We start from the raw sequence: 25799 nt of genomic DNA, 5'->3' as shown, positions 1-25799 counted from the left end.
CAATTGCCTTGGTTTTCTCTTCTCGTTGTACATTTGTGTCTATTAAAGCATCAGTTGGGCATTTCAGTTTGTCGAATTGGTATTTCTAAATGTTTTTGCTGAGACATCCGACTCGGAGTTGGGATAAGTTTTTCATTCACAACATTTTTTGATGTGATGAAAATTTATTTTAATTATAAAAATTAATAATTTTAGATGGTATAATCTCTCATGTATTGATTTTTTTTTTTTTTTTGGCATCTGGCTTACATTTGAATTCGCATAATCACTCACATAAACTAACAATCTCATCGACATCGTTAAATAACAATATTCCTCTAAGAGGTTGTATTAGTGTTGGATATTTTCTTTGCCCTCAAATGCTTTCTATTTAAAGTACCAACGCTATGGATGTTTATTGTCCAAATTCGCTATCACACGATGTGTGCAAAAATGAATTGGCTTTTATTTTACTTCACAGAAAGTTGGAAGTAAAAAAGGAAGCAAAGAATATTTAGGATTCTTTAGATTTCAGTCCATGGATGATGATGTTGTTGGAAATAGTAGTATTCATAATTAATGCTAAAAAAAATATAGTTATGGCTTAACAATAGAATTGAAAATTTTCCATTATTTAATACAAACTTCCCCATCATCTTCATTGCTTAATTTTTGGTAGTAATGAACACAGATTGCTTTAGGATCACTACCACCACATGGAACCTTGAACTAGTTCTAATGTTATCAGCCAGTGATGGAAAGTTTTGCAGCATAAAATAGATTCATTGGATAAGTACATGTCACCAACTTAGCATAAAATGCAACAGTTCCTAATCAGAATATAAACCATTACAGGTTTCAAGCAGATCATCTCATGAAGAATTCAGAATCTGGACAAAAGTAATTTGTCTCTGGCAGTATTGAAACAGAGATAACTTTAGGGTCAATCCATCCACATGAACCATGCATGACCCAATTTTAAAGTCATCAACCACTGATGGAAATTAGATGTATTGTGCAAGTTCTTAGGTAACTCTTCTGATGCCAGTGAGGAAGCTTCTTGTCCAAGAAAAATATCCTTATCCTACACCAGATTTTGAACATAAATCCACCCACTCCCAGTTACTGTGACTGATGATTCAATCACATGACCAAACAATTGGTAGCTTGAATGCATCACGTTGGTGCTCATGGCTGTTTTTACTCTGGAAATCAGGTAGTATCTTTAAAGTTTGGCCTGAGTTTTACTTCCACTTTTGTGAACTGAGAGTTCTGGAGTAGGAAGCCATGCTCATGTACAGCCAGTTGGAACTCCATCCATCATAACTTTTTATGTGCAAATCAAGCATCCTCACCTTTATTTTGGCCTAAAGGTCTAAGCTTTTGTTCTTCTAGCAGAATCGGCGCAATTTAATTCATCATTGCTTTTATTTGCAAATCATGTCTCCAAAAAGTTTTTGACATAATTGGCCTAGGATTTCCTTCTTCCACTTTCTTTAAACCTAGCCAAGTTCTTCCAGAATCAGCTCAATTTAAATCAGCATTGCATTTATTTGTAAATCATGTATCCTAAAAGTTATTGACATAATGGCCTAAGCTTTTCTTCTTCCACTTTTCTTTAGACCTGTTCAAACAAGATTTCTTACTACCTACCCAAGTTCTTGCAGAATCAGCTCAACATGAATCATCAAAGCTTTCATTTACAGTTCTTGCAGAATCAGCTCAACATGAATCATCATAGCTTTTATTTACAGTTCTTGCATAATCAGCTCAACATGAATCATCATAGCTTTTATTTGCAGATCATGTATCCAAGAAGTTATTGACATAATGGCCTAAGCTGCTTTTCTTCTTTCACTTTTCTTTAAGCTTGTTCAAACAAGTTTCTCTGACTACCAAGCCAAGTTCTTGCAGAACAGGCAATCAAGTGTCGATAAAATTTGCCATATGTCCCTCCCTTTCTTCTCACTTCTCCATTGCTATCCTACCCAGAGTCGTGCCACCTACAAGTATATGCACATCACTTCACAAACATATTAGTCACATGTATTCAATGAAGTTATGCCGATCGTTTTCCATGTCAGAGGATGCAGCTTGCATCTGATAGAGGAGGATCAACTTCCACCATAACCACCTTGATCGATGACATTGAGGCTTTTGGACCAAAATTTAGTCCCATCTTAGAAAAGTTGGTTTGTTGGCATGTTTTCTTGATGTAAAAATCATAACAGAAGTTTGGTGACATTGGGACCGGGCATTTGGAAAGTTTGAACAATGAATGAGATAATGTAGGAATCGAGAAGGAGGTTGGTGGTGAAGAGGCAATCAGAATGAAAAGTACTTGAACTGTGTGAAGTAGATAAATAGCTTCACTCTACAGAGGCTTCTCACAGCTACAGAGATGGAAAACCATAGCAAGCTTTGTTCCCCAAAGGTTAAGCTGAGCAATTTACTTGGTTCTTCATCAGAGTCTAAACTTACTGTTATGATTTCTCTTTTGTTTGGTTGATACTAATTATCTGCTGTCTCATCTACTTCTGAAGAACTCCAAGCATGCACACATCTCGGTCAGCAAGCATGGGGCAAGAAACAGCCAAACTCAGCCCTTTAATCTCCACACCGAGGTAGTATCATTGATTAGTCCACAGTAAAATCATTAGGGTGGTTAAGATTAATCTCTACATTAATGTTAATCTCAGTGATTAAGAGTGTTTTTTTTCCTTCAAAAAAAATAAAAAGAAAATTTCAAGGATCGGTAAACTTTCTTCGATTCCTCTGCTCCTCTGGAAGCTTTCAAGCGATTGAATGATCTTCATCATGAGCATATATTTTGAAAAACAACATCAAAAAGTAGTTGTTTTATATGATGATTTGTATGTTAAATATCGGTGCCAATATACTTGGAAACACATTTTTTTCCTGTGTGTTCCTAAGACATGAAAAGAGAGTGAGACAGTAAAAAAAGGGATTTTGTTTGGTAGAAAGAAGCATGTTGAGAATATTTGAAGACATTAATCTTCTTTAATTGTTTGCTATCATTCTCCATATAAAATGAGAGGAGCCATGTAAAGTGTTATGCTCATGAAAGATGCTTCTATATGTCTTGAGCTTAGTTCATAGTCTCATGTAGTCTTATTGCAGAAAGAACTTAATCTAATGCATCTTGTTCTCCACATAGCAACGAGGACAGAAGAAGGAACGAGCATTTGTGAAGAGAGTGCAAGAAATGGCTGCTGAAGAAGCCAAGCGCCGGATTCCTGTTGCACAAGGATTGCCATGGACAACAGACAAACCTCAGGTATCCTCCCTCCATAGATCATCTCTGGCTATTCTTGAAGAAATCTATGGTGACACACTGTTTGATCTACAGAGTCTATCAAAACCTCCAGTAAAGGAGCAGACAAAGCCTATTAATATCAAGCTTCATACCGAGCAAAGAGCAGCTCGGCGTGCTGGATATAATTATCTGGTAAATCCTTGTCCACTCCACCAAGAATTTTGAAGAAAACATGCAGTATAGTTGGCTTAATTCTTCTCCGAGATCTTCTGACCGGTTAGAACACAAGTTGTGTGTAGGTTGCAAGCAAGATTAATTCCTTGGAGATCCTTCGCAGGTTTGAAGAGAAAATTATGAAGGTATATAATCCTGTTTTAAATACTGGCTTGATACTGGTTTCGATAATCTATACTGAGCCATACACCGAATTGCACCACTCAGTATTACCAAAAAATGAAAAGAAAATAAAACGATATATCCGAGTGCTACCAAGCTTAGTATTTGTATTTTGAATCATGGTTGTGCTATTGGAGTAATGAGAATTTGCAGGTTATTGAACAAGAGGAGATTAAAAATATGAGGAAGGAGATGGTGCCGAAAGCTCAATTGATGCCCTTTTTCGACAGGCCATTCTTTCCACAAAGGTAATGACAAAAGGAATGAATTTATGCATGATGTAGTCCTTATGTCCGAGAAATGAGTATCTAAATGTAATCTTGCTACGATTGCTAGTATGAATACATACATCTGCAATCATAGCTTCTGCAAACAATTTCAATTTTCCTTCTCTAGCGAGGGGAAAACAACAGTTTGCCGCTTGTAACACCTGATTAAGAGTTACTGAAGGCAACTATTCCAGAATGTTCTCATCTAGAATATGAAATATGCTTCAAAAACTTAATGGAGATTAAACTATTCTGCTGTTGGCAATCCAGAAAGACTTTCAGAATTGCTTTCAAGTCCTTCATATATATCTTACAGTCTAAGATAGATTGCAAAGGATTGAGCTGAGATTTGTTCAGATTAGTCTATTCTGCTGTCGATGATCAATAATGAATTTCATAATTATCTTCAAAAACTTCAATTCTTGAACAATCTAAGACAGATTGCAAAGAATTGAGCCAAGATTTATTCTGTAAGATCAATATGTTTCTTGTTTACTATTATCAGAATTTTTTACTTGTATGAGTTTCTGAACATGCAAGGAAGAAAACCACTGATGAAAGCGATTTTGTTGATTGCCTTGATTACTTATTTCTAGCTTATATTTGCACTTGGCAGGTCAACAAGACCTCTAACAGTCCCAAGGGAGCCCTGTTTTCATCTTATAAAGCAAAAATGCAGCATCAGTGACCAACCTTACAAGTTTCACAAGTACTTCAACCACAGTATGAAGTCTGTCAAGTAATAGTTGGGATGAGTTCACTAATCTTATTAAATATGTAATGTACAAAGTTTACATAACTTTTCCTTCGATTATGGAGTCGAAAGAAGAGCATATATCATTCCAAGAAAAAAGTGTTCAAGGAAATGTAGTAGACCACTTCTCGGTCTTGTGATTTCATTTACATGAACAATCGACTTATATATTTCGCCTAATCTGCGAAAGATTATTTTTCAGAGACAAGGATCTTGCAAATGCGAAAAAGTGCAAGCAATATTTAGAGCTCAGATAGCTTGATCCAATGTTTTGAAACAACTTAATTTCTCATGATATCTAAGTTGCTTAAGCAATTTCCAAGTAGAAGTTCTCCATTTCCTTTTATCAGATTACATATTTTATCATTTTCTTATTTCTTTACAACTTTTTCATTTCAAACTCTACATTTTTGCTATGTTACAGTTTTAAACTCCCCTTACTCCAAGGAACATCTAGCTATGTTTCTCTGAATGATTAGGTTTAAAGATCAGATGTAACAGTTCTGAAGAACTCCTCACAGGGAGAGATGTCTTTTATTCAAGAAAAAAAAAAAACAAAAAACAAAAGGATGGCTGAAAGTATAATCTCCCAAAATATAGTTTCCAGACGGAAATTCTCTCAGTTTCTATGGTTTCACCAAAATGTGTTTCTTTTCTAGTCAAAAAGATCTTTTCCCTCATTGTATAGACATCAAACTACAAATGCAAACATCTTAATGTCCCAATTTTTTTGGGATTGATACGGACCGCGGTACCTATACCGGAGGGGTACCATCCATGAGTCCGATATAGAGTTGATTCGATACCACTGGCTACAAAACAGTATCGGCTCTGTGCAAAGCAATTTCTTTTTCTTTTTTTTTTCAAAGCTTAGCATATACCGGTGTTACCGAGTGTCAATACACCGGCATGACCGATACATGAAACTACTAATATTGGCCAGTATTAATCATTTATTCCTTTTGAACATGGCTAAGGAATTCCATCAGTACATGGAATCTTCAATGAGTTCATGACTTCATATCCTGAAGCAAATGGCAAGATCATTTGGACTTCTTTGCCTTGACAGGGCCTCTTGGGATCTTGCCAAGAATCCTGGAGTCTAACTTGTGGTAGAATCTCTTCAGATCTTCACTCCCTCTCATTGCTAGATGATCGACTTCATCCTCGTACCGCTCATACAAAGCCGGCAGCGCAAGAACGCACAGAAGACCTGCACATATCGATGCCCATACTGTTAAGAGATCGGCTTCTCATCGTTGCAATTCTTACCTCTTCGGTTCTTCTGAGTGTAGGATCAGTGCACCGCTTACCAAGATAAGCCAGTGTCAAAGAGCTGCAGTAGCTTCCAATTACAGATACAACCCAAAGTGAAGCAATCGCCTGAGGAAGAAGAAGAACATGAGCATGTTGCATTTAGCAGAGTGGAGTGAAGAGTTCACGTACCGAGAGAAATAGCTTGAGATCTTTGCCATCTGCAATGCCAAGGAGGATGGAAGCGAGTCGACTCAGTTTGGCGTGCAAGAAGAAAGCGAGTCCTCTGATGGCTTCCTCTGATAGAACGAGTTCGGGCATCCTCCGAGCATCTCTGCAACACGATGATGAGACCGACCACCGACTGCTTGAGCGAGAAGAAGAAGTAACAGAAGACAGACTACCACTTCAACGAGACGAGATTACCGATGCACAAGAGCTTCAAGATTAGACCAGATGAAGAGCACAAGCATGGCCACGATGGAGATGTGGCACATCAGCGGGAGGAAATGGTACTCCAGCACCTCGAAGAGGAACCATACGAAGGTGGCGCCGGCGACGATTCCTGCCGATAAGTGCTTGTTCCTCCACAGCAAGACGTCAGCAACTACGAGACCATGGATTTGCTTTAGATTAGCAATGCAATGCAATGCAGCATCGATATCGATCCAGAGACACACGATGCACACCTTTTCCTCCACCCAGGCGATCATGGAGGGGCCTCCGGCGGTGGAAGTGGCGTCCGGTGGCGGGCTTTGGCTGCTCGTCGGAAGCAGAATCGAACTTGATTCGCGGCATGGCTGGCTGCCGGACATGGTGTGATGTGTGTCCTTATCAAGAACTTTTGTGGATTCTATTCTTGCCGCCGAAGAGATTGGGAAGGCGAGTCAAGGAATAGATTTCGAGGTAAGATTGGGAAGGCGAGTCAAGGAATAGATTGCTTCATCCACGGGAACAGCATCTGCATCGACTTCTCTTGCCCGAGAGCACAAGAAACCACCAAGGTGGGAATTGGATTCCGCTTGGCCTATGTTGTGCACATATATCGTTCAGAATCCATGACAAGTCTTTTTGAGTTCTTGTGTGTGGGTGGGCATAGAATGGAGGATTTTATTGAACTGCCAATCACACAAAATGACATTAATATCAAGATTTGGAATACCACCTGTTGTGATGGGGGAAGACAGCTCCATGAACTTGTTCCAACCCTATAACACAAGTATAGGAAATATTCTCAATCTTGGATCTCTATCAGGTAATGAAATCTGGATCAGTACATTAAGAGTATCCACAAAATGGCAAGCTTAAATCTAAATAAAAACTTCATGGATCCTCATTTGACAATCATATGCTTATCAGGTTTAGAAATTGGAATCTAAATCGATCCAACATGATAAAACCCTAATTTTAGAAGTTTTCCGTCTATGACATCCACAGCGGAAAATTATAAGCACTAACATTTCCAGCAACATCAAAGCAAGAAGAAATAGAAGTTCACCAAAGTCAAACACATTTTCTAATTTTAGATAATCCATGAAACGTCGGAGCCCAACAGATTTAGCCACAATGAAAATTAACTACCTTTCCTAATTGAGATATATAATCATTCTCAGCAAAACATCCAACGGCGGTGCACGCGCACACACACCTCACACACACCAAGGAAGCATTAAATTCGTGGTTCGTCAGACCCCCTCAACCACAAGCTGGAACCAAGAGAGCAAGCAATGCTTGATCCAAGGACCTTCTCATGTGCTCGCAGATGTTTCTGTTTTTGCTTCTGAAGAGGCTTCACCGGTTGTCTGCACGTCTCCGGTCTTCTGCACATTCTCAGTTTTCTCTGCTTGCCCTGCTGAACACAAAAAAATCAGCACCAGGTCAGAAATAAGAAATCTACATGATTAAAATAGCAATTGAGATTTTTTATTGTCGACATGGGTTGAAAATAATTGAATCTGCAACATAGCCAATATTAAACAAGTTTGGCTGATTTACAGAAATCACCACCTTTAATGAATTGTTGGAAGCTCTTTCTTACACGATGGTCTTTTTGAGAGGAGAAGCAGCAGGGAGAATATTACTGGAACGACATGAAGTGGAATATCTCATTTAAGTCTGACAAGTACAGAATTGGAAGAAGCAGAAAAATGGAAGAAACCAATTCTCTCTGGGATCTTATTTTGCTTGTTCTTTGAAACTGCAGAGATTTGGAGAAGTGTTGAGAACCAGGTCATCCTTTTTTTTTTTTTCTTAATTGCCTAAAATTTCTCTTCTTTACATGTAACAAACCAAAAAAGAGAGAAGATTGTATTTCCCGCCTTCTCTTGCACCCAAACAATAGATGGATGCCCCATAGATCCAGGGAGTACAAGGTGATGAATGAGTACTCTAAGCAGGTTATAGGGGTTGCATTTGGAGTTCATTTGTGAGCATATGTGCCCATAATGATTCCATTATGGGAAGTAATATAAGAATTTAAATAATATATACAACATTAGGACTACTACATATTAGATGTTTAAAGCTAAGAATTACCAAAAAAAGCATGTTCAGTTGGTTAAACAGGAGGCTTTAAGATTTTTTTCTTTTTACCTTCATCATCACTATCTTCGAAATCGTCATCCATGGCATCACCCCCCATATTACCAAAATTCTGTAGAAGAAATGTATATATAAGAAACCATAATTCAACAGAACAAAAAATTAGTAGGAAGAAGTTTGTATTAGAATAGTTAATACCGAGAAATCCATCCCTCCCAAGTCCAAATCACCAGGACCTGATAATGTGAAAATAACAAATCTTAATCCTCTCAAATGATATACAAAATGCAAAATTCTGCAGCAAATTAAATTTAACCAAAATATGACCACCAATCAATATGCAAATGATCAAATTTGATCTATAGTATTGAAGTAACTGAATCATATCCTGCTTTTTGTTCTCCAAGCATTCATGTCTAAAGGATAATTGCTCATTCTCATTCTTAAGCTGATTAATCAGCAATGCTGAAGAATTGGATGGTTGTTTAGCTCTTCAGACAAACAATTTTTAAAAGATGCAAATCCAACAAAATTTGATTGTTGTTATGACAAAAAGTATGCTAACACAACAATCCATTCCTTCCTGGTGCCTTTGATACAGAAAAAGACCCTAATGATGGATGATCATCAGTTTACTTAGAACTCCAAATTTTCAAAGGTAATGTACATTTCAGAAGTATCACAGTATGAAACGTAATACAAAATTCATGACTTGCCTTGGGTCACAAACACTGTCAGAAAGCCTTGGGTCAAGGCATTAAGTAAGCATTCTCAGTAATGTTAGAGAATGCATGTACTAGTAATAGAAACTCTAGCTGGGTTTTCACATTGACAGCAGGCAAATTGTCTAGAGCATGGCCTTTGATTATAATATAAAAAATGTTACTTCGGTTCAAGTTTTTCATGACAACATTTACACATCTGGTTATAGTTAGTAATAAGTGGATTCAGATACCGATCGAACAATATTATCTAGAGCGTGCACTTTAATTATAATATGAGACTGCTACTTCAGGTCACATTTTCCATAACGCATTTCCTAATGGCTAGCATAAATAAGTGGATTTAGACATTGGTCGGACCAATACATACCAACCGGTACATGCCAGTCTAACCAAGAACTGTTTTCAGATCATATAGCTTCATATGAATGGATATATATTTGTTATTTCTTCAGAAGATACCGAGTGGTACAAGTTTCTACACTGTCTGATATACTATACTGTACTGGTTTGACCAATTGTCAAAATCAACATCTGATCAAGATTTAAACCACATAAATAAGTACATAAATGATGTGTATTCTATGAATACCATCCTCTTCATGCAACTACAACAAATGGTAGAAATATTAAGACATTAAGGAAGTATACCATCATCATCTTCATCTACCCACTTATCCCAATCAACTTTCACATAGTGAGGAGCCTTTCCATCCCCACGCAGAAGTTTTTTCCACCACCCCTTCTCTGCTTTTTCTACCACACAGAAGATAGACCTGACACCAATATTTATTTTGCTTGCCTAGTAGAAGGCATTATGTAAGCGAGGATAAACATCTGGGAACAAAAAAAATGATGAATCAATTTAAAACAAAAGAAAAGAAAAGCATACCTCTTTATTTACTTTGTCATACAGATCCATTTGTAGCTCATAGGTGTTATTTCCAGCACCAGCAGTGGCAGAAAAAGTGAAACTGCCATCGGGTTCAAGATTAACTTTCACATCTCTTGCATCAGGCAATTGAACAGTGATGTAAACTTTGTCAAGCCTCTGAGCCCATTTAACTTCAGGATGACGACTGAGAAAAGTAGCAAACAACTTGTCAGACAACGTTTAAACAATAAACAATCACAAAGGTGCATGAGACTTTTGAGTCAAATATAAACTAATATACAATCACCTTCAATAAGCATAGAAAAGTACTCATTAAGACATACAGCCATGTTCACGCTAATTCATATAGAAGCTTAAGCTAATATATGAACTAAGGTTTATTCATTTTATATTCAAAAACTCTGTCTCATGGGTGGTCTGGTCTAACACTTGAACTAAATGGGGAGGGAAATACACAAACAGAGACTTTAATAGAGGACGACCCACATCACTACCATGTTAGATATTTAACCACTGCCAAAACATCCACATCTTAAACTAATAGATGAGAGAGTGTTTATGGACTTATATACTAGTGTAACCAATACAATGTATTAAAAAAAAAGCCAAAATTTAAGTAAAGCATTCTTCTCTTGGTATGACTAAAAAATGAGAGAGTTTCGACTGTCGGGCGCCAATCTTGAACAAAGAGTTCCATCAGCTGTCGATAGTCACCTTGCTGTGGCATGTAGAACTTGTTCTTGTTGATTTCAACAGTTAGACAGTAGGTACCGGAACCATTCTAGGCCAGACTTAGCATCACTAAAGGAGATTCCAGGTTCACGTCCACTAATGGGATAAATCGATTTTTTTTTCACTGCAAGATTGCAAGCCATCACGATTTCTAGTGATATTGGCATTACGACAAGCTTCCATTTATTGATTCCGGGAAAGAACAGGTTAGGTCAATAACGCCGTTAGATGATGGTAATACCATATCGTAGATGACCAACAATTATCACTAGAAGCGAACGGCGAAGTAACATGCGGACAGCAGACCAAGGCTTGAAGTCTACGATGGCGGCGGCACCGAGGCTCCCGTGCCGTGCCGAAACCAAAGCCAAGGGCGAAGAGAGACTTAGACTTGAAGAGAAAATTGCATACCTCATGACTAAATCACCCTTTCTTCAGCTTCTTCCGTCCGGCGCAAATCTCCAAGCCGACGACGATGACGCCGCCCTAATTGCCCGTCCCAAGTGAGCGAGCTCTGCGAAGGGCCGCTTCGATTCCCTGAACCTTTAACCTCGTTCACATGCACGTGAGTCGCACGTGTTCAATCATCAAGTAAATTGTGGACATGATCCGACGGTGGTGATTTATCTCATTATTTTAATTCTTTTTCGAATAAGATTGGAAAACTTAATTGATTTTTGTGCCCTCTGATGGTCAAAATGGTGTCAATGCTTTAATAATTGCTCTTCTGTGGAACATAGAAAAAGACAAATCTATCCTTCCCCTTTTGCTGCTGCTGCTGCTGCTGCTGCTGCTGGTCGATGATCTCTTCTTCCTCTGTTCCTCCTCCCTCCACCAGCAACGACCAGATCTGCTCTCGGATCGCTTCGACCCTCCCCTCCCCATGACCCAGAGGGTCGGGGAGGAAGTGGATGGCAGGAGGAGACGGCGAGCGGCGCCCCTGCGGCGGCACAGTGCCGCTGGAGCTGCTGATCGGCGAGCAGGCGAGGACGGAGAAGAGGGAGCGGCCGCGCGTCCGCGTACGGCTGTTCCGCCCAGTCCAAGAAAGGGGACGCGTACGGCTGTTCCGCCCAGTCCAAGAAAGGGGAGGACTACTTCATCGTCAGAACCGATTGCCTTGGCGTCCCCGGCGACCCGTCGTCCTCCTCCGTTTTTGCGGTACGTCACCGTCGCCGATCCCCGTCTTTGTCGGGTTCTGATTCACCGTGCTCTTGAATTCGTTGGCCCTGTCGTTGTCATCGCTGATTAGGGTTCTTGAATCACGTTGCTTGCTGAGTTCCTTGGATAACATTCGATCAAGACATCATAGTGACTTGTTGACTAGAATTTGACTAGAATGATCCTTGTCGTTGCTGAGCGAACCAGATTAAGAAGATATATAGATCTACATCAAGAAGCCGCCTAATTAATATCTTTAATCCTTTATACCTGTATGTATCCTTTAATTGACACCGTAGATCAAAAGCATGAGAGCCCTAGAAAGGCTTTTGATTTCTAAGAACTTCTTGATGAAGTAATAATGGAGCTCTTACGGTAGGCCTTAACTTGATCCTCGTTATCTAATATGTGCAAAATCCTCTCAGATTGAAGATAGTTTATCCTCTTGTTTGGAAATTGTACAACTCCATGTTGGGATTGATTTTGAAGAGCTTATCTTTAAACATCCTGTTTTTACTGATGGATACTGATTATTTTGAAGAAATCAAGCCCTGATCTTAAAATCCTTTCCCTACTTGGTTTCTTCTAGTGCTGAATTGGAATGCTTTGACTATGAGAAATGCACCGGATTGTAGTTAACTTGTTCTTTATTGTCTTGATTTATGGTAGCAAACTATTGGTTTACAGTAGGGATTTGATAAAAAGGCATATCTAGTGTACGAGGCTACCACCAATGTAGGGTCATATGATTGATTATTGGACAAACATTGGATTGGATTAATGAGATAGGAATCACTTGAGATAATAATATAAATAATTAGAAAATATAACATATATATTTACAGAACATGTCATATCAAAAGGTTCTTTTACCTTCATATTTCATTATGGTACTAATACTTCTCTAGTCACCAGAATAATTCAAACCCAAATAAAAGAAAGATCATTTAAAAAGAGCTTCCGTAGGATTTGAAATTAATCTCATGACACCTTTTTCTATGATAGAATTCCTATTTCTTAAAAGGTTAAGAGTTACTTCTGAACTTTCCCTTTTCTCATCCTATAAACTTTGCTGTCGGTCTCTCTTATTTAGCAGTGGGTGGCAAATGTTTCAACAATAGAGCAGATTGCAAATACAATACAATAATGACAGCAACAATAAAACCGTTAGTCCCAACTATTTGGGACAATTGCAAATGCAATGATTGCAGGAAATAGTAATTTCTTCTTCTCCACTTCATAGACATATGCAAACTTTTTTAATGTCTTTCCTCTAACAATATTTTTATTCTCCTTTCCCACCTCCCACTTTTTTCTCCTTTTATGGCTACCAAGTTGGATAGAATTGGTCGAAAATAACCAACCTCTATTAAATTCAATTGACACAGACCAATTCTGATCAATTTCTAACTATAAGGCTGAGAAATCGAGAAATCATATGTGCCTTGGATGATACTGATTTGGATTGGAATCCATATCAGAAACAGACAATATTGCAAATTATATATGGTAGTTACAAATATCTATGCTAGTGCACTACATAGACTATACTTTTCTTTGGTTCTGCTTCGAATTCATGGGTTTGATGGAGTAAAGAAATTGTTGTCTTTTGGCAATTCTGTTAAGGGGACACAGTGCTGAATCTTTTTTAATAGAATTTGAACCCAGATCAAGAAGAGCATACAAAATCTTGTGAATTTGATTCTTGATTGAACTACCAATTTAACATTTGTGGACCATGGCAGAAATATAATTCTTTGGTCTTACATTGAATGACTGCTGCTATGCTTTTAAACTACTATACACTGGTCAAATCTTCCCTGCAAATCAATTAAGAATCTATTGACCCCTATGTTTTAGATGTCATGTCCATAGTGTCTCCATGCAATTTGGCTCATAAGGAATGGAATATGCTGATTACTTGAGTTTTGGATATGAATGAACTTACTTTTTCTAAAACTTTCTTAAGGTCCTTGATGGGCATAATGGTATTGCAGCAGCAGTATATACAAGAGAGAACTTGTTGAATTATGTAATGATCTTCGGCAGGAAAAGTGGCTTCAAGCTCTACCTTGTGCTTTGGTTGCTGGTTTTGTTAAAACTGATGAAGTAATCCAGAGAGAAGGAATGTTTTTACTTCTTTCGTATTTGAGGCATGTTGTTAGATTCTTTTCCAACACATAGGTAGCTGGTTTAAAGAATTTGCTCCATGACTTTTATCAGATCAAACATCTGGAACCACTGTTACATTTGTGATAGTTGATGGATGGGCATCACTGTTGCTTCAGTTGGAGACTCCCGGTGCATTTTAGATGCATGGGAAAGGTTGGCTTCTGCATCGACTGTTTGATCATAGGCTAGAAGAGACTGTTGAAGAGTGAGTTCCTATATCTTGCACCATCATATATCTTTTTCCTCTATCCCATTAAATGTAATTTATGTCATGGACAGGAGGGAACCTGTTACCACCAGTGGCGGTGAACTAGGAAGGCTCAACATTGTAGGTAGTGCTGAGGTGGGTTATTGATTTAATTTTAATTATATAACAGCATCAAATACCTAAAATACGTATTTACTATGGTAGTTGATGTTCACATTCACAGATTTTGGACCTTTTCAGATAGGTCCCCTTCGCTGTTGGCCAGGGGATTTATGCCTGTCCAGATCACCAAGGGATGTGGATGCTGGGGAATTTATTATTTCAGTACCTCATGTTAAGCAAGTTAAGGTATTCCTGTACTTTCTGTTACATATGTGGATCATAAGGATTCTTCCACATATATCTCGCCACCATCCTTTTGCTGATTTTTCTTAAATCTTTAACTACTTCCCTAGTTGTCATGAAAATCTTATTTTCTTACCAGTTATCAGATGCTGGAGGAAAACTTATAATTGCTTCAGATGGCATCTGGGATGCTTCGACTTCTGAAATGGCTGCAAACTGTTTTTGCCGAGGTTTGGCTTCAGAGCTTGCTGCCAGGCAAAGTAGTTAAGGCGATTACTACCTGAATTTGTCATTTCTGAGATCTGTTGAACCAGCATGGTTTCTTGCTCCAAGCGAAAGCGTATCTGGTCATGCTGGCTCCGTCTTCTCCACCGGTTCAAAGCCATGGCAAGGTGCTGTAGCTCCCTCCTCCCTCTTTCCTAACAAACATCCTCATCGTTTTCTTATTTTCCTACTTGTTTGCTGCCATATATTTCTTTTGATGGGCTGCATGATCATTTCATTATATTTGTATTTGCACTAGGAACATGTTTAATGATATGATCGATTGTTTTGTTTTGGTGTTGGCCTAAATGTCTTTTATTTTGCCCACTTGTTTTCGTTGTTGGCTTTGAACCGAGTGAATGCCAGTTGCAAGCTTTATGTACACTACATTTGTGACTGCTTCTACTTCTTCTTTAACATGATTATTTTGTTATTCCATTTTGAATGTCATCTTAATTATCTACTCTTCGTAATTGAAATGGCAAGAGTATATATTTTGCATTTCTGTCAAACTTCAATAAATGTTCTTCTTGTTTGTCATTTATTGGTCACATAAGTAAAGTTAGTATTTCTCAAACTAAAATAACACGAATTAGATGTTTTGTTTTTTACTTTTAACTCTTTATCCTATATTGTGGAGAAGACCCTATATTGTGGAGAAGACACTCTTTACTGATACACTCTTAATGAAAGAAAAAGGATCACCCGAACCATGTAAAAACAACATGACAATGAACTCGATCTTCGCAACACACAACAACATAAAACCACGTCCCTCAATGCCGATTCCATCTCTTGGCAACATCAGCAATCAACAACAAGCGCCCAAGCGCAGTGGCCTCGAACTTCCTCGCAAACAGGAAGCAGGAGGAGGTAGTCGTCCTGTTGTTGTAGACGCACTTGGAGCCGCTCCGCATCCTCTCCATCAACCCCAGGGAGACATCCCTGCGCTTGTAGGTGGCCGGATGTGAGCCTCCGCGGGACCAGTCCACCCAAGTGACGCTCCTGTTGGCGTTGAGCCCCGGGGCGAGCTTGGCCACCGCCGTGGGCAGGTAGTGCTCGTCCACGTAGCACGGCGGCCGGCAGTGCTCCCGGAACACCGGGTAGTACCGCCGGTCCGACACGATCCCCACGGCCAACCCCCGCTGCACCTCGAACCACTGCGACCCCTTCCGCCACTCCGCCAAGGTGACGGTGGGGTGCATGCGCCGGCTGTACCGCCCGCGGCCGGCCTTCCCGGGGTCGTCGAAGGAGCTGACGAAGCTGAGGGCGGAGCCGATGAGGTAGTTGTAGATGGTGGGGAAGTCGAATAGTGGTATGCACGACTCAGAGAGGAGGACGAAGCGCTCGTTGGAGGCGTCGAGGAGCGCGTTCGCTAGGAGCCGCCGCTCCGCGTCGACCATGCTCGGCCGCCCCCACTCCACCGGCTGTGTCGCAGAGGAACAAAGTGGTAGTGTTTGTCTTCGAGGGTGTCAACTAGAATTAAACGCAGTTTGCCTAAGAAAAAGAGTTTTATGTAACCAGCAAAGTGACCGCCCCCCTTTTCTCTCTCTCTCTCTCTCTCTAAGAGAATGTATCAGAAGAAATATATTCATGTACCAGCAAAGGTTCCACTCATGCATGCATGGAGATATCTGCAACAGATGAGTGAACAGATACTATACTGACATGATTAAGGAGCAAATGCAGCTGACCTTGCTTGGTATTCTTCTCCTGTAGAACACCGACTCCTCCGGTGGCTCCTCTTCCAAGCCCGGAGATGCGTGGATGTAGACGGAGAAGAGCCCATCATGCCCTCGAAAGAACCTCTCCCACAACACCCTAAACGGAATCCTCCCCCTCGTCAGGAACATGAACGCCACCTTCGCCTTCCTGCGGCTCTCCACCGCCCGCGGCACCGCCGAGGCACGCCGCAGCAGCTCCTCGTCGCTCATCGAGTGCCACAAGCTTCTCCCGGCGTCGGCGTTTCTCGCGGCCTCGTATACCGGGTTGGCAAGAGCGAAACCCGTCATGGAGGACTGCAGAGTGTAGGTACCAAAGCAGAGATCTGCAAAGACCAAGGACTTGGCGAAATGAAGGGCGACAAGTGATCCCAAGGCGAAGAAGATGACTAGCGAGAAGCAGCTCAGAAGAGTTGTCACGGTGAAGCTCCATTCCCGGAAGCCTCTTCGGGTCTTCGACGTCTCCTTCATCCAACCTAATCTCGCTGTGGCTACTTCAAAGAGGATGGTGTAAGTGTTGTGAGTGCTTGTTTGATGGCTTCTGTAGAAAGAGACGGTGCTCAAAAGGAAGGGAAGCTCAAAATGGTCGAGAAGTCACATGGAGAGCTGTTGGAGAGGTCGGGATCTTAATGGAACATGGAAATCTGTGGTGGGGAACCCTAAAAAAGCTTACTAGGAGTTCAGGGAAAGGGCTCTGTTGTGTGTGGAGAATGAGTGCTTTACATGTTGATGAATGAGAGAGAGAGAGAGAGAGATAATAACTTGTGATTTATGTTGGTGTAACCAACCTGGGAGCCATGGCCTCGAGGCCAACTCGGCTCGGTTCAGGTCCGGACGACGGGGATCTCCCGGGACGTCCCTCGAACCTGCGGAGTCGGTCTGGTGCGATGGTCCGATCGGGACGGGGTTACCGTTTCCTCCGGGTAGGGATTCGTTGTCCGCGCATCTAGCGGGGATCCTCGGCTTCGCACTTGCACAAAGGTCGGGTCGGGAAGCTCGACCCGACCCCTCCGACGATCAAGTTAGACGATGTGAAGGGGATTTCAGGAGAAGAAGTGTTTTGGTGTGTGTTCTCCCTCTTTCGTTTGGAATGCGAGTGTATTTATAGGGAAGCTTACTGTTGTTTGATGTGCCCGCCTGTAGGAGGTAGGCCGGTAGCGTCTAACATGGGCGTTGACGTGACGTGAAGAACCGCGCCTGAATAGACATTAATGCGCCTCGGTTGGTGTTCCAGTTCAATTGATCGAGTATAATCACGTCGATCGAGACGTGAGGCGTCGGCTGACGTCAGTCGAGTCATATCATAACTATAAGAGACTTAAAACTTTATATTTTACATTAATCATCCACAGATTTTACGTTTAGGACGGTTCATGCATTGGGTTTATCCGAACGGTTCGGTCTGAATTATGTGGGCCGTTGGGGGACTCAATTCCGGTCCGGCCCATATGACACCGAACCAACCACCAAACATAAAAGAGGGTTCCTTCGATCGATCGCAACCGGAGTGCAGCAGCGGCATGGCCGGCGACGACCAGGCGGAGGACGCGAGGAGGGAGGCAGCATTGGCCTGTACGCCGCTCTTCCAACCCAACTTCAAGCCTTCCAAGGCCACGCAAGCACAGCTCGACAAGCTCAAGGTGACGATCCTCTTCTCCTCCTCTTCCTGGTCCTCGAGTCGCCGCAGATTTCTTGGGCCCTTCGCGAGAATCGCTCCCGCTCCCATGGGTGGTGCTTGTCATTGTTGGTCGGTCTCGAGATAGCTGTAGCTTTTTCATGCTCTCTAGATTCTGATTGACACATGGGGCAGGAATTACACAAGAAGCGCTTGCAACTCAAAGAAAAAGAAGAGGTGAAAAGATTGAAAGGTACCTTATTGTATTCTTGGATCTTCTGCTGTCGTAGTAATTTGTTGATTCGTGATTTTTAATCCCTTCAGGGAGCTCTCAGCGGCGCGGAAAGATATGTGAGGAGGACACTGATGTCAAGAATAGCACAAATTCTTCAGCAAGTAGTGCTGATGGCAGTTCAAGTGTTTCTCCATTAGAGCAAAGGTCTTGTTTGGTATGTCAAAAACTGCTGTTGCTTCTGTTGATTAGCAATAATATGCAATAGTCATGGAGACTTCTTAGTTCTGGTCTACTGCTCTCACATCTCTAGCCTTGAAAGGTAGAAAATTTTGGTATTAATGTAAATTATTATTCGAGTCTGAAACAAGATTTCTTTAAAAGGATCTGGACCGTGAAAATTAAAAAAAAATTAACCATATGCTTTTATAATCGAATAAAAATGCTTCTGCCAGTTTTCTTTGCCAATCATTGTGATTTTTTTCTCTTTGTACATATTTGACCTTTTCTTTCTGTTTTAACAAAACTTATCTTTTTTTTTTCGGCTGCACAAAAATCAGTGTGCAGAAAATATATAAAATCAGCACAGACAGCTAACAGCATTGATTCTGGCAAAATTATATATCCTTCCCTATGTGCGTGAATTCATTTGAATTTTTGAAACTTGAAGAGGACATACAATCCCTGATGATGTACTATGGTGCTGTTAATTTTGTGTGTAAGCAAAATCTCATATTTGTTTACTTAACTCATTTAGAAAAAAATGCTGGTGTTTAGTTTGTTTAAAGAACGAACACATCTAGAATTTGTATTTCTTAAGGAAACTTCACTTCTAAATTATTGGGAAAGTAATTGTGTTCTCTTCATTTAATCAGGATCAGAGAGCTCCCACTTTGGTGTCAAATAAAAGAAGAAAGTTACACTGGGGGTATCATTTTTTCTATAACTACCTGAAGCCTTAAGCATTTATTTCCTGTTACCATTGTTGTATGACTTGTATATCCATGTTTGTGATGTTTGATTATTTCTCAACATTGATATCCTACACATTGTATTGTTTCATAATTTATATTTCATCTTTCATCAACTCATATTACACATTACATATTTTATATGAAGCACTTTATGAAATTGTTTTGGTCATCTGCTTGTAAGTTAGATTTAATAATTGTTGATTACCGGCATTTATATGTTGTTAATGCCCGAAAGTCTGGGATATATTCCCATCTTTAAATAAAAGTAGTCAACTGCTTGCAAATTAGATTTATTATTGTTGTTAGTTTCCGTTTGTATGTTTCCTACATCAAAAAGGTATTTGATATATATATATATATATATATATATATATATATATATTTATTTATTTATTTATTTATTTATTTTTCTGTTCTTAACAAAACACTATAATTTCATCAACGAAAAATAGTGTGCTTCATGCTGTGCCATCCTTGATGTATTTCATATTTCTCATTTTTCTTACTAATCTAAAATTATTTGCATTCTTATAAACAATTGCATGGACAACAAAATTCACTTTTGGCTTTCTTCATTTTGCCAAATAACTTCCTAAGTGCTGTCACTTGGGATCCTGAGTTCTTGTGAAGTAAAATTGTTCTGCTTTGGATCCTACATCCACTCTTATAAAGCAGATATGACATCCATGCCTTTTAAATCATTTCATCTTTAATATTTTTCTAATAGCAACTTCTTTATATCTGCTAGGAAATTACTTAAGGGTCACTTTCTTTTTGGCAGCCTTGATGCAAAGGAAAGATGGGAAAGAAAGGCAAATATGTGACGAAGACACTTCAGAAACAGGTTTGATTTGAAAAATTAGTTGCTTGAAAATCTGTAGTTAGGAACTTTTAAGAACTGGTAAACAGTTCTAAGTTCCAACCAAGGAAATTTGCTGTACCTGGGTGAAATATATTGTTGATCTTAAAAGAATTTCCTTGATTTTAGTTTCCAACTATTATAATGCCGTTTTAAAATAATTTCTCTAGATTGAAAATGAAAAGCCTTCCAGAGCTATCAACGAAAAGTCTAGACTATGAAATGAAGTAACTTTATTATAATAAAAGTAGTAATATCATCCAAGCATAGACCTTAAGGCCTTACCAGCATCTATCTATCCCTTTGAGGGGCTGCTATTACCTTAAAACCTGTGATCTAACTACAGAGCCACTCTATCTTGTCTCCTTTTTGGGCTAGAAGAAGCATTCCTAGTCGTTCTTGTCTTCTTCAATGCACTCCTACTGGGATTAGGACTCTGCAGTCCTGTTGTAACTGGGCTTGAAAGTTTGCTTAATTGGTTTAGGAGTCCATTTAAAGCCTTTCCAAATCCATCCGATCCATTACGTCAAAATAGGCATTGTTAACTTAGCCATCAAGTCAGCAGCCAGATCTGATCCCAAGTCATGAGCATTGACATTGGCGGCCCTAACAGAAATAGGGTTAGCTAACTTGTGTAGCTTTCTACAGAGCTGAATAACCCCATATGGCCATTTCTTGGTCAGATATGGTTTGGTTAGACTCTAGTCCAATTTAAGTGTGAATTGCTTCATAACAATACAATGGTCCACTCTTCAGAGTTACCGTCTGCAAATGAAGTGTCAATATTGCACTCCTCTAATAAATGAGATCAATTGTTTCATCCTCATTGAGATCTCCCAATAAGTAATACTTCAAACTTTTGTGTTTATCATTTCCATTCCAAACAAGATTTTTGGAAAGTTTGTTTGCTGAAAATGTGTCACAATAAATTGGAGTGGGTCATTGTTTAAATTGTATTTTTTATATCAAATAGCTTGATGTGCACATAATTTTGCAGTTACAAACTATGGCCTTGTTAGTTACTCAACTAGCAACATATTCTAATGTGCTTCATCGATCATCTGGATCTCATGTGTAACCACTATTTATAAAGTCAAACCTGAAGCATGGTGGAAACAAATTGGGATATGCATCATGATATTTGGAACAAGGCATTTGCTCACACTTCAACTTCTAGATCAATGCACTTACTTCTAGATCTTTTGAATGCACTAGAGATTAACTTGATATTTCTTGTTTTATAACTCAATGGACACAATAAAAAATTTTGGTGATGTATTCATCAGTCATCTGTCACCTAGGTAGACCATGTAAGAATTGATATTTTTTTATCACAGTTCAATTTGCTTGACAGTGTCTATGCTGATGAATTGTGTGTTGATCCAGTATCAAATAATATAGTGAGAGGCCAACATTTTATTTATGCAGTGAATTTATGATGGAAAATAGATAACCATGTCCTGTGACTCTTGTCATATCATACAGTGAGATTTTTGATACTTAAGATGGTGGAGGTGCTAGATTGTGGTTGAAGGTCTCTTGATCATCTTCCACGTCTTCATTGATTATGACCATTAAGTTGTGTGACTTGCACCTGTGTCTAGGAATCCATCTTTTGTTGTAGTGAAGCAACGCCCTTAAGCCACCACTCTAATTCTGTTGTAGATATTGTTATTGCTATTTGTTGGCCTGAGCAAAGTTGTTGATGCCACTTTTGAGGAAACTCAACCCTTGCCAGCAAGCAAGTCATTGGTGCTGGAACTTCTAAAAGTGTTTATGACCGCATGGTCATAATCAACTTCATTTAATTTTAAAATTATGTGACATCATTTGAAACTACATCAGGTAGGCTTTTCAAGAACTGTTGCCTCATCAAAATAGTTGTATCAATGGTTTTGTAGTTAGCATGTCTTTTAACAATCATGGTTCAGATCCACCAATAGTTTATTTTATCAATTATTAATGAATGATTCACATTAATTAACATATTGAACTCGGTCAGAACTAGTTGATGTTATATGTAGTTGTGTTATGTAGAGTAAGGTCATGCCCATTGAGTTTCTCCCATGTGGTAGACCCAGAACAACATCCAGACATTCTGAGCTCAAAAATTTTTGAACATTCAAGAAAGGTAATTGATTCCTTAAAAGATGGGATAAACTACCTAGAAGTACATTTATATCAAGTAATGTTTGCTTCTGAAGTTCCTCTTGATATTCTACCGGTGATCCCTTTGAGGTCAACATATGCATCACCGCTTCATAATTTACCATATGGAAGGTATCAAATCATATCATTATAGCCTTTGTGAGGTGAACCCATGATAGTTTTCCTGCTTGAGCCAAGTAGTACCACACCAAGTCATTGCTTCTTTAGGTGGGAAGATACATATTTGCTTCTTTAGGTGTGGTCATATAGCAAAAAGTTTGCTTGATGTGTGAGATTTAGTTCGTCAGATCATTGCAATCAGCTCAAAATTTTGATTTTACCAGTTTGGTGTTCAGGACCAAGATATTGAGATTGTTGATTTGGACCACTAGAGGGATGTAATGTCATCGATTTGGTGATAGCAATTGATTGTTTTGTGGCATCAACAAGTAGGGTGGCACTTAAGCATATTGGCCAGTGAAAAGCTCTAGTGATAGTAGGTGTCAAAGAATAGTTCAGCCCTCCCCTGATGGTGCTCTCGGTTGGCAGAAATTGCTGATAACTCCAAGATTTGCTTGATTTTGTTGTTGGTACTGCAATATGTGGTTGTTGAGCATGATTTTATTGTTTCCACATTGATGTAATTTTGATCCTGGTCACGTAAGAGATGATACGGACATTGCCAACTTGTCACAGGGATTGATGGTGTGACTGGCCCATTATGAGAATGCCATATTGGCTGATCACGGCAGGGAGGTTCATAGGCTATATATGTTGATATGTGATGTTGCTTGGGATGCGTCAACATCCATGGTTTCATATCTGTTGTTTGTCTTAGCTTTTTCTTTGTTGATGCTTTACTCAATTGACACAAAAACTTAATCAGTATTGTGAGTAGTGTTCTCGCTAACTAGATTCGGTGAAGACTATAGTATAGCAATTATGATATGATTACACTTGTTAGTTCTTGGAGGCTGTCATTCATGTGCTTGATCTTGTAGGAAAACTTGGTCTTGAATGTTTGGAGTATTGCTTTCACTAAAGTTTTCTCCTTGCCTTCCATCTTCTCTTCTACCTTGGTCAAGATGGCTGTAAGCCTAGGTGATTCATCTTCGATTATCTCAGCATTCATTGAAGACTTCTCCATGGATAACATCATAGAATCATGTGAGATTAATCATAGAATTCAGTCCATTCTGATACCAAAATATTAGAATGTTAACGTGTGTTTCCCTGATTCAAAGAAAATAAGAAGCCTCCCAAAACCATTTACCAGAAGACAACTATGAAATTGTAATAATTTATCTCAATATTAGTAAAGGGATCATCCAAGCATAGACTTAAGGTCATTTAAACAATTTATGTTTTTAGCACAACTATTATACCAAAACCCCAAATCTGACTAGAAAACTAACTAGTCCAAGAACTTCTATTTCACCCATAAAAATATAAAAATAGCATAGTGATCATTGCACTACAGTGTTACCACAGTACTGCCATAGTATCTTCCCCTCTCCTCTTCCATGTGGGTTAAGAGAAGATTGCCCAGCTGCCTTACCTCTTTTGGTGCAGTCCTAATGGGATTAGGACTCTTGTTTGACTTCCAACTTGCTCTAGTCTACTATAGTTCTATTGTAACTGGGTCTGGCACAAGTATCCTTTGACCATATAGAACATTTCCTAATCTTCCATTGCACTCTGCATCACCTCCAGATCAAAATAGCCATCGTGTAGTAACCACACCCATCATGGTTAAGAGAAGATTGCCCAGCTGCCTTACCTCTTTTGGTGCAGTCCTAATGGGATTAGGACTCTTGTTTGACTTCCAACTTGCTCTAGTCTACCATAGTTCTATTGTAACTGGGTCTGGCACACGTCTCCTTTGACCATATAGAACATTTCCTAATCTTCCATTGCACTCTGCATCACCTCCAGATCAAAATAGCCATCATGTAGTAACCACACCCATCATGGTCAACTCTATGGGAAATAGGGCTGGCTGCCACATGCATCCTTAACAGTGTTGGAGTCCCATCGATTATCTATACATGTTCTGTTTGGGTCCAAGTTTCTTAACAGTGATTATTGAAGCGAATAAGTTTTGTTGGAGATCCTTTTTTTTTGCTATGTTGAATTCATAAACTTGCTGCCAGGTTTGAAGGCTCTGGTCAGGTTGATAACGACCAATAACAATTGCCTCATGATTCAAGGATGACATGTTCTGTCATGGAAATTGGAGGAACATGGAACCTGCTTGCTTCCTATATATTTTGTTGCCGCCAATAGATAAAGAAGATGGATGAGCTCATGAGCTATTACTTTGTTATTTTAATTTTTATCTATTTTTGTTGTTTCTTTTTGTGTTTTATTACCAGATAATGTGGGTACATTTTCTTTATGCTCAAAACAAAAGGAACCATGTCAGTCATGATGCTAGACATAATTTTGTATACAACCTTGCTCTGTCTGCTTTAGACAAATCAGAAATCTCATTCTTCTCTGCTGTTCCGATATAAATTCATGGGTAATAAAAGATTCGGGTGCCATCAAAGTGAACATAATTTAGTTACAAGAAGCTGGGATATGCTTGCCAGCATGATTATGATGATTCTGATGCTTTTAGTTTAGTTAGAATTGTTCATCCTAAAGCGAAGTTGAAAATTGCTAGTCTGAGAAGATATCTTCAGTGTAGTTACATGTCATTGCAGGATCCATTTAAACTTTTGTTAGGTGAAGTTAAAGCCATATACATCTCTGGGAACTTCTTAAAGATAGCTTGAATGATTCAGATCAGAGTACTTGTATTATTTTGCTACAGGAGGAGATATATCTAAATGTTTCTTTTTCTTTCTTTTGTCTTACATCATAAGGTTAGCCAAGCTAGTATGAGGTGCTTGTAGAGTGTAACATCATGCCACCAAAAGGATTTAGGGTCCACAAGGACCACATTAGGCTGCATATGATAGAAGCTGCATGACATGTATTCAAAATTTTTTGTTGGAACTGACCTGTATGTGGCACGACTCACAAATTCCCACTTGTATACAGCAGCTGCAAATGCTGTAGGCAGCATGCTTAATGTTGAATGTCCCTTGTGTGTGTCATGAGCAAAAGAAAACTGTTGTGATATGAAGCAAGCATGTGATGTCAGGAAATTATCTGCATGTTACTGAGACATGCTGCCTTATGTTTGGCATGGATGACAGATATCTTCTCTTATAATGTTAATAGGCTGTCATTTATCTGTTAAATCTAATATTGATGTGCAGTGGTTTTGAATTTAA

At 39.3% G+C, this 25799-nt stretch overlaps 6 protein-coding genes across 12 annotated transcripts in view; 3 read left to right on the top strand and 3 right to left on the bottom strand.

The window, feature by feature from the left end:
- Positions 1-2287: 2287 nt before the first annotated feature.
- On the top strand, positions 2288-4820 carry LOC103995752 (microtubule-destabilizing protein 60). Its single transcript, XM_065081513.1, has 7 exons — positions 2288-2413; positions 2523-2603; positions 3158-3277; positions 3350-3448; positions 3556-3615; positions 3806-3900; positions 4538-4820. Exons 1-7 carry the CDS (start codon positions 2381-2383, stop codon positions 4662-4664), a joined length of 615 nt encoding a protein of 204 aa, XP_064937585.1. The 5' UTR covers positions 2288-2380; the 3' UTR covers positions 4665-4820.
- A 465-nt stretch (positions 4821-5285) lies between these two features.
- On the bottom strand, positions 5286-7157 carry LOC135588665 (reticulon-like protein B2). The gene is made up of 5 exons (XM_065080891.1): positions 6619-7157; positions 6356-6536; positions 6122-6263; positions 5989-6058; positions 5286-5888 (listed from the first exon to the last, which is right to left on the bottom strand). Exons 1-5 carry the CDS (start codon positions 6725-6727, stop codon positions 5719-5721), a joined length of 672 nt encoding a protein of 223 aa, XP_064936963.1. The 5' UTR covers positions 6728-7157; the 3' UTR covers positions 5286-5718.
- A 265-nt stretch (positions 7158-7422) lies between these two features.
- On the bottom strand, positions 7423-11388 carry LOC135588667 (uncharacterized protein OsI_027940-like). 2 transcript variants are annotated; one of them, XM_065080892.1, is made up of 6 exons: positions 11231-11388; positions 10085-10271; positions 9844-9994; positions 8669-8706; positions 8522-8582; positions 7423-7781 (listed from the first exon to the last, which is right to left on the bottom strand). In XM_065080892.1, exons 1-6 carry the CDS (start codon positions 11233-11235, stop codon positions 7678-7680), a joined length of 546 nt encoding a protein of 181 aa, XP_064936964.1. In that variant the 5' UTR covers positions 11236-11388; the 3' UTR covers positions 7423-7677. The 2 variants fall into 2 exon arrangements, with proteins under 2 accessions (XP_064936964.1, XP_064936965.1); XM_065080893.1 differs by having other exon boundaries at positions 7423-7778.
- Positions 11389-11530: 142 nt separating this feature from the next.
- Positions 11531-15404, top strand: LOC135588669 (probable protein phosphatase 2C 3). 4 transcript variants are annotated; one of them, XR_010476400.1, is made up of 5 exons: positions 11531-11977; positions 13978-14354; positions 14429-14492; positions 14581-14705; positions 14842-14882. XR_010476400.1 is itself a non-coding variant. In XM_065080897.1 (5 exons), the coding sequence occupies exons 2-5, from the start codon at positions 14290-14292 to the stop codon at positions 14968-14970; spliced, it is 366 nt and encodes a 121-aa protein (XP_064936969.1). In that variant the 5' UTR covers positions 11531-11977; positions 13947-14289; the 3' UTR covers positions 14971-15404. The 4 variants fall into 4 exon arrangements, 1 of the variants encoding a protein (XP_064936969.1); XR_010476399.1 differs by having other exon boundaries at positions 13975-14354; XR_010476398.1 differs by having other exon boundaries at positions 13947-14354.
- Positions 15405-15617: 213 nt separating this feature from the next.
- LOC103996435 (glycosyltransferase BC10) lies at positions 15618-17265 on the bottom strand. Its single transcript, XM_009417357.3, has 2 exons — positions 16661-17265; positions 15618-16393 (listed from the first exon to the last, which is right to left on the bottom strand). The coding sequence occupies exons 1-2, from the start codon at positions 17156-17158 to the stop codon at positions 15743-15745; spliced, it is 1149 nt and encodes a 382-aa protein (XP_009415632.3). The 5' UTR covers positions 17159-17265; the 3' UTR covers positions 15618-15742.
- The window catches only part of LOC135588668 (uncharacterized), a 9296-nt gene continuing 740 nt past the window's right edge, over positions 17244-25799 (top strand). Inside the window, exons 1-6 of one of the 3 annotated variants that reach the window (XM_065080894.1) lie at positions 17244-18327; positions 18498-18555; positions 18627-18751; positions 19410-19462; positions 20290-20352; positions 24669-25015. In XM_065080894.1, coding sequence (XP_064936966.1) covers positions 18097-18327; positions 18498-18555; positions 18627-18751; positions 19410-19462; positions 20290-20332 — 510 coding nt within the window. In that variant the 5' untranslated portion in view covers positions 17244-18096 and the 3' untranslated portion in view covers positions 20333-20352; positions 24669-25015. Of the gene's footprint in view, positions 18328-18497; positions 18556-18626; positions 18752-19409; positions 19463-20289; positions 20353-23516; positions 24236-24668; positions 25016-25799 lie in introns of those variants that run through there. The other 2 variants (XM_065080896.1, XM_065080895.1) reach the window with 2 other exon arrangements.

Source organism: Musa acuminata, chromosome BXJ1-8, assembly GCF_036884655.1.
Source record: "Musa acuminata AAA Group cultivar baxijiao chromosome BXJ1-8, Cavendish_Baxijiao_AAA, whole genome shotgun sequence".
NCBI classification, from domain to species: domain Eukaryota; kingdom Viridiplantae; phylum Streptophyta; class Magnoliopsida; order Zingiberales; family Musaceae; genus Musa; species Musa acuminata.
This window is presented reverse-complemented; position numbering and strand designations above follow the sequence as displayed.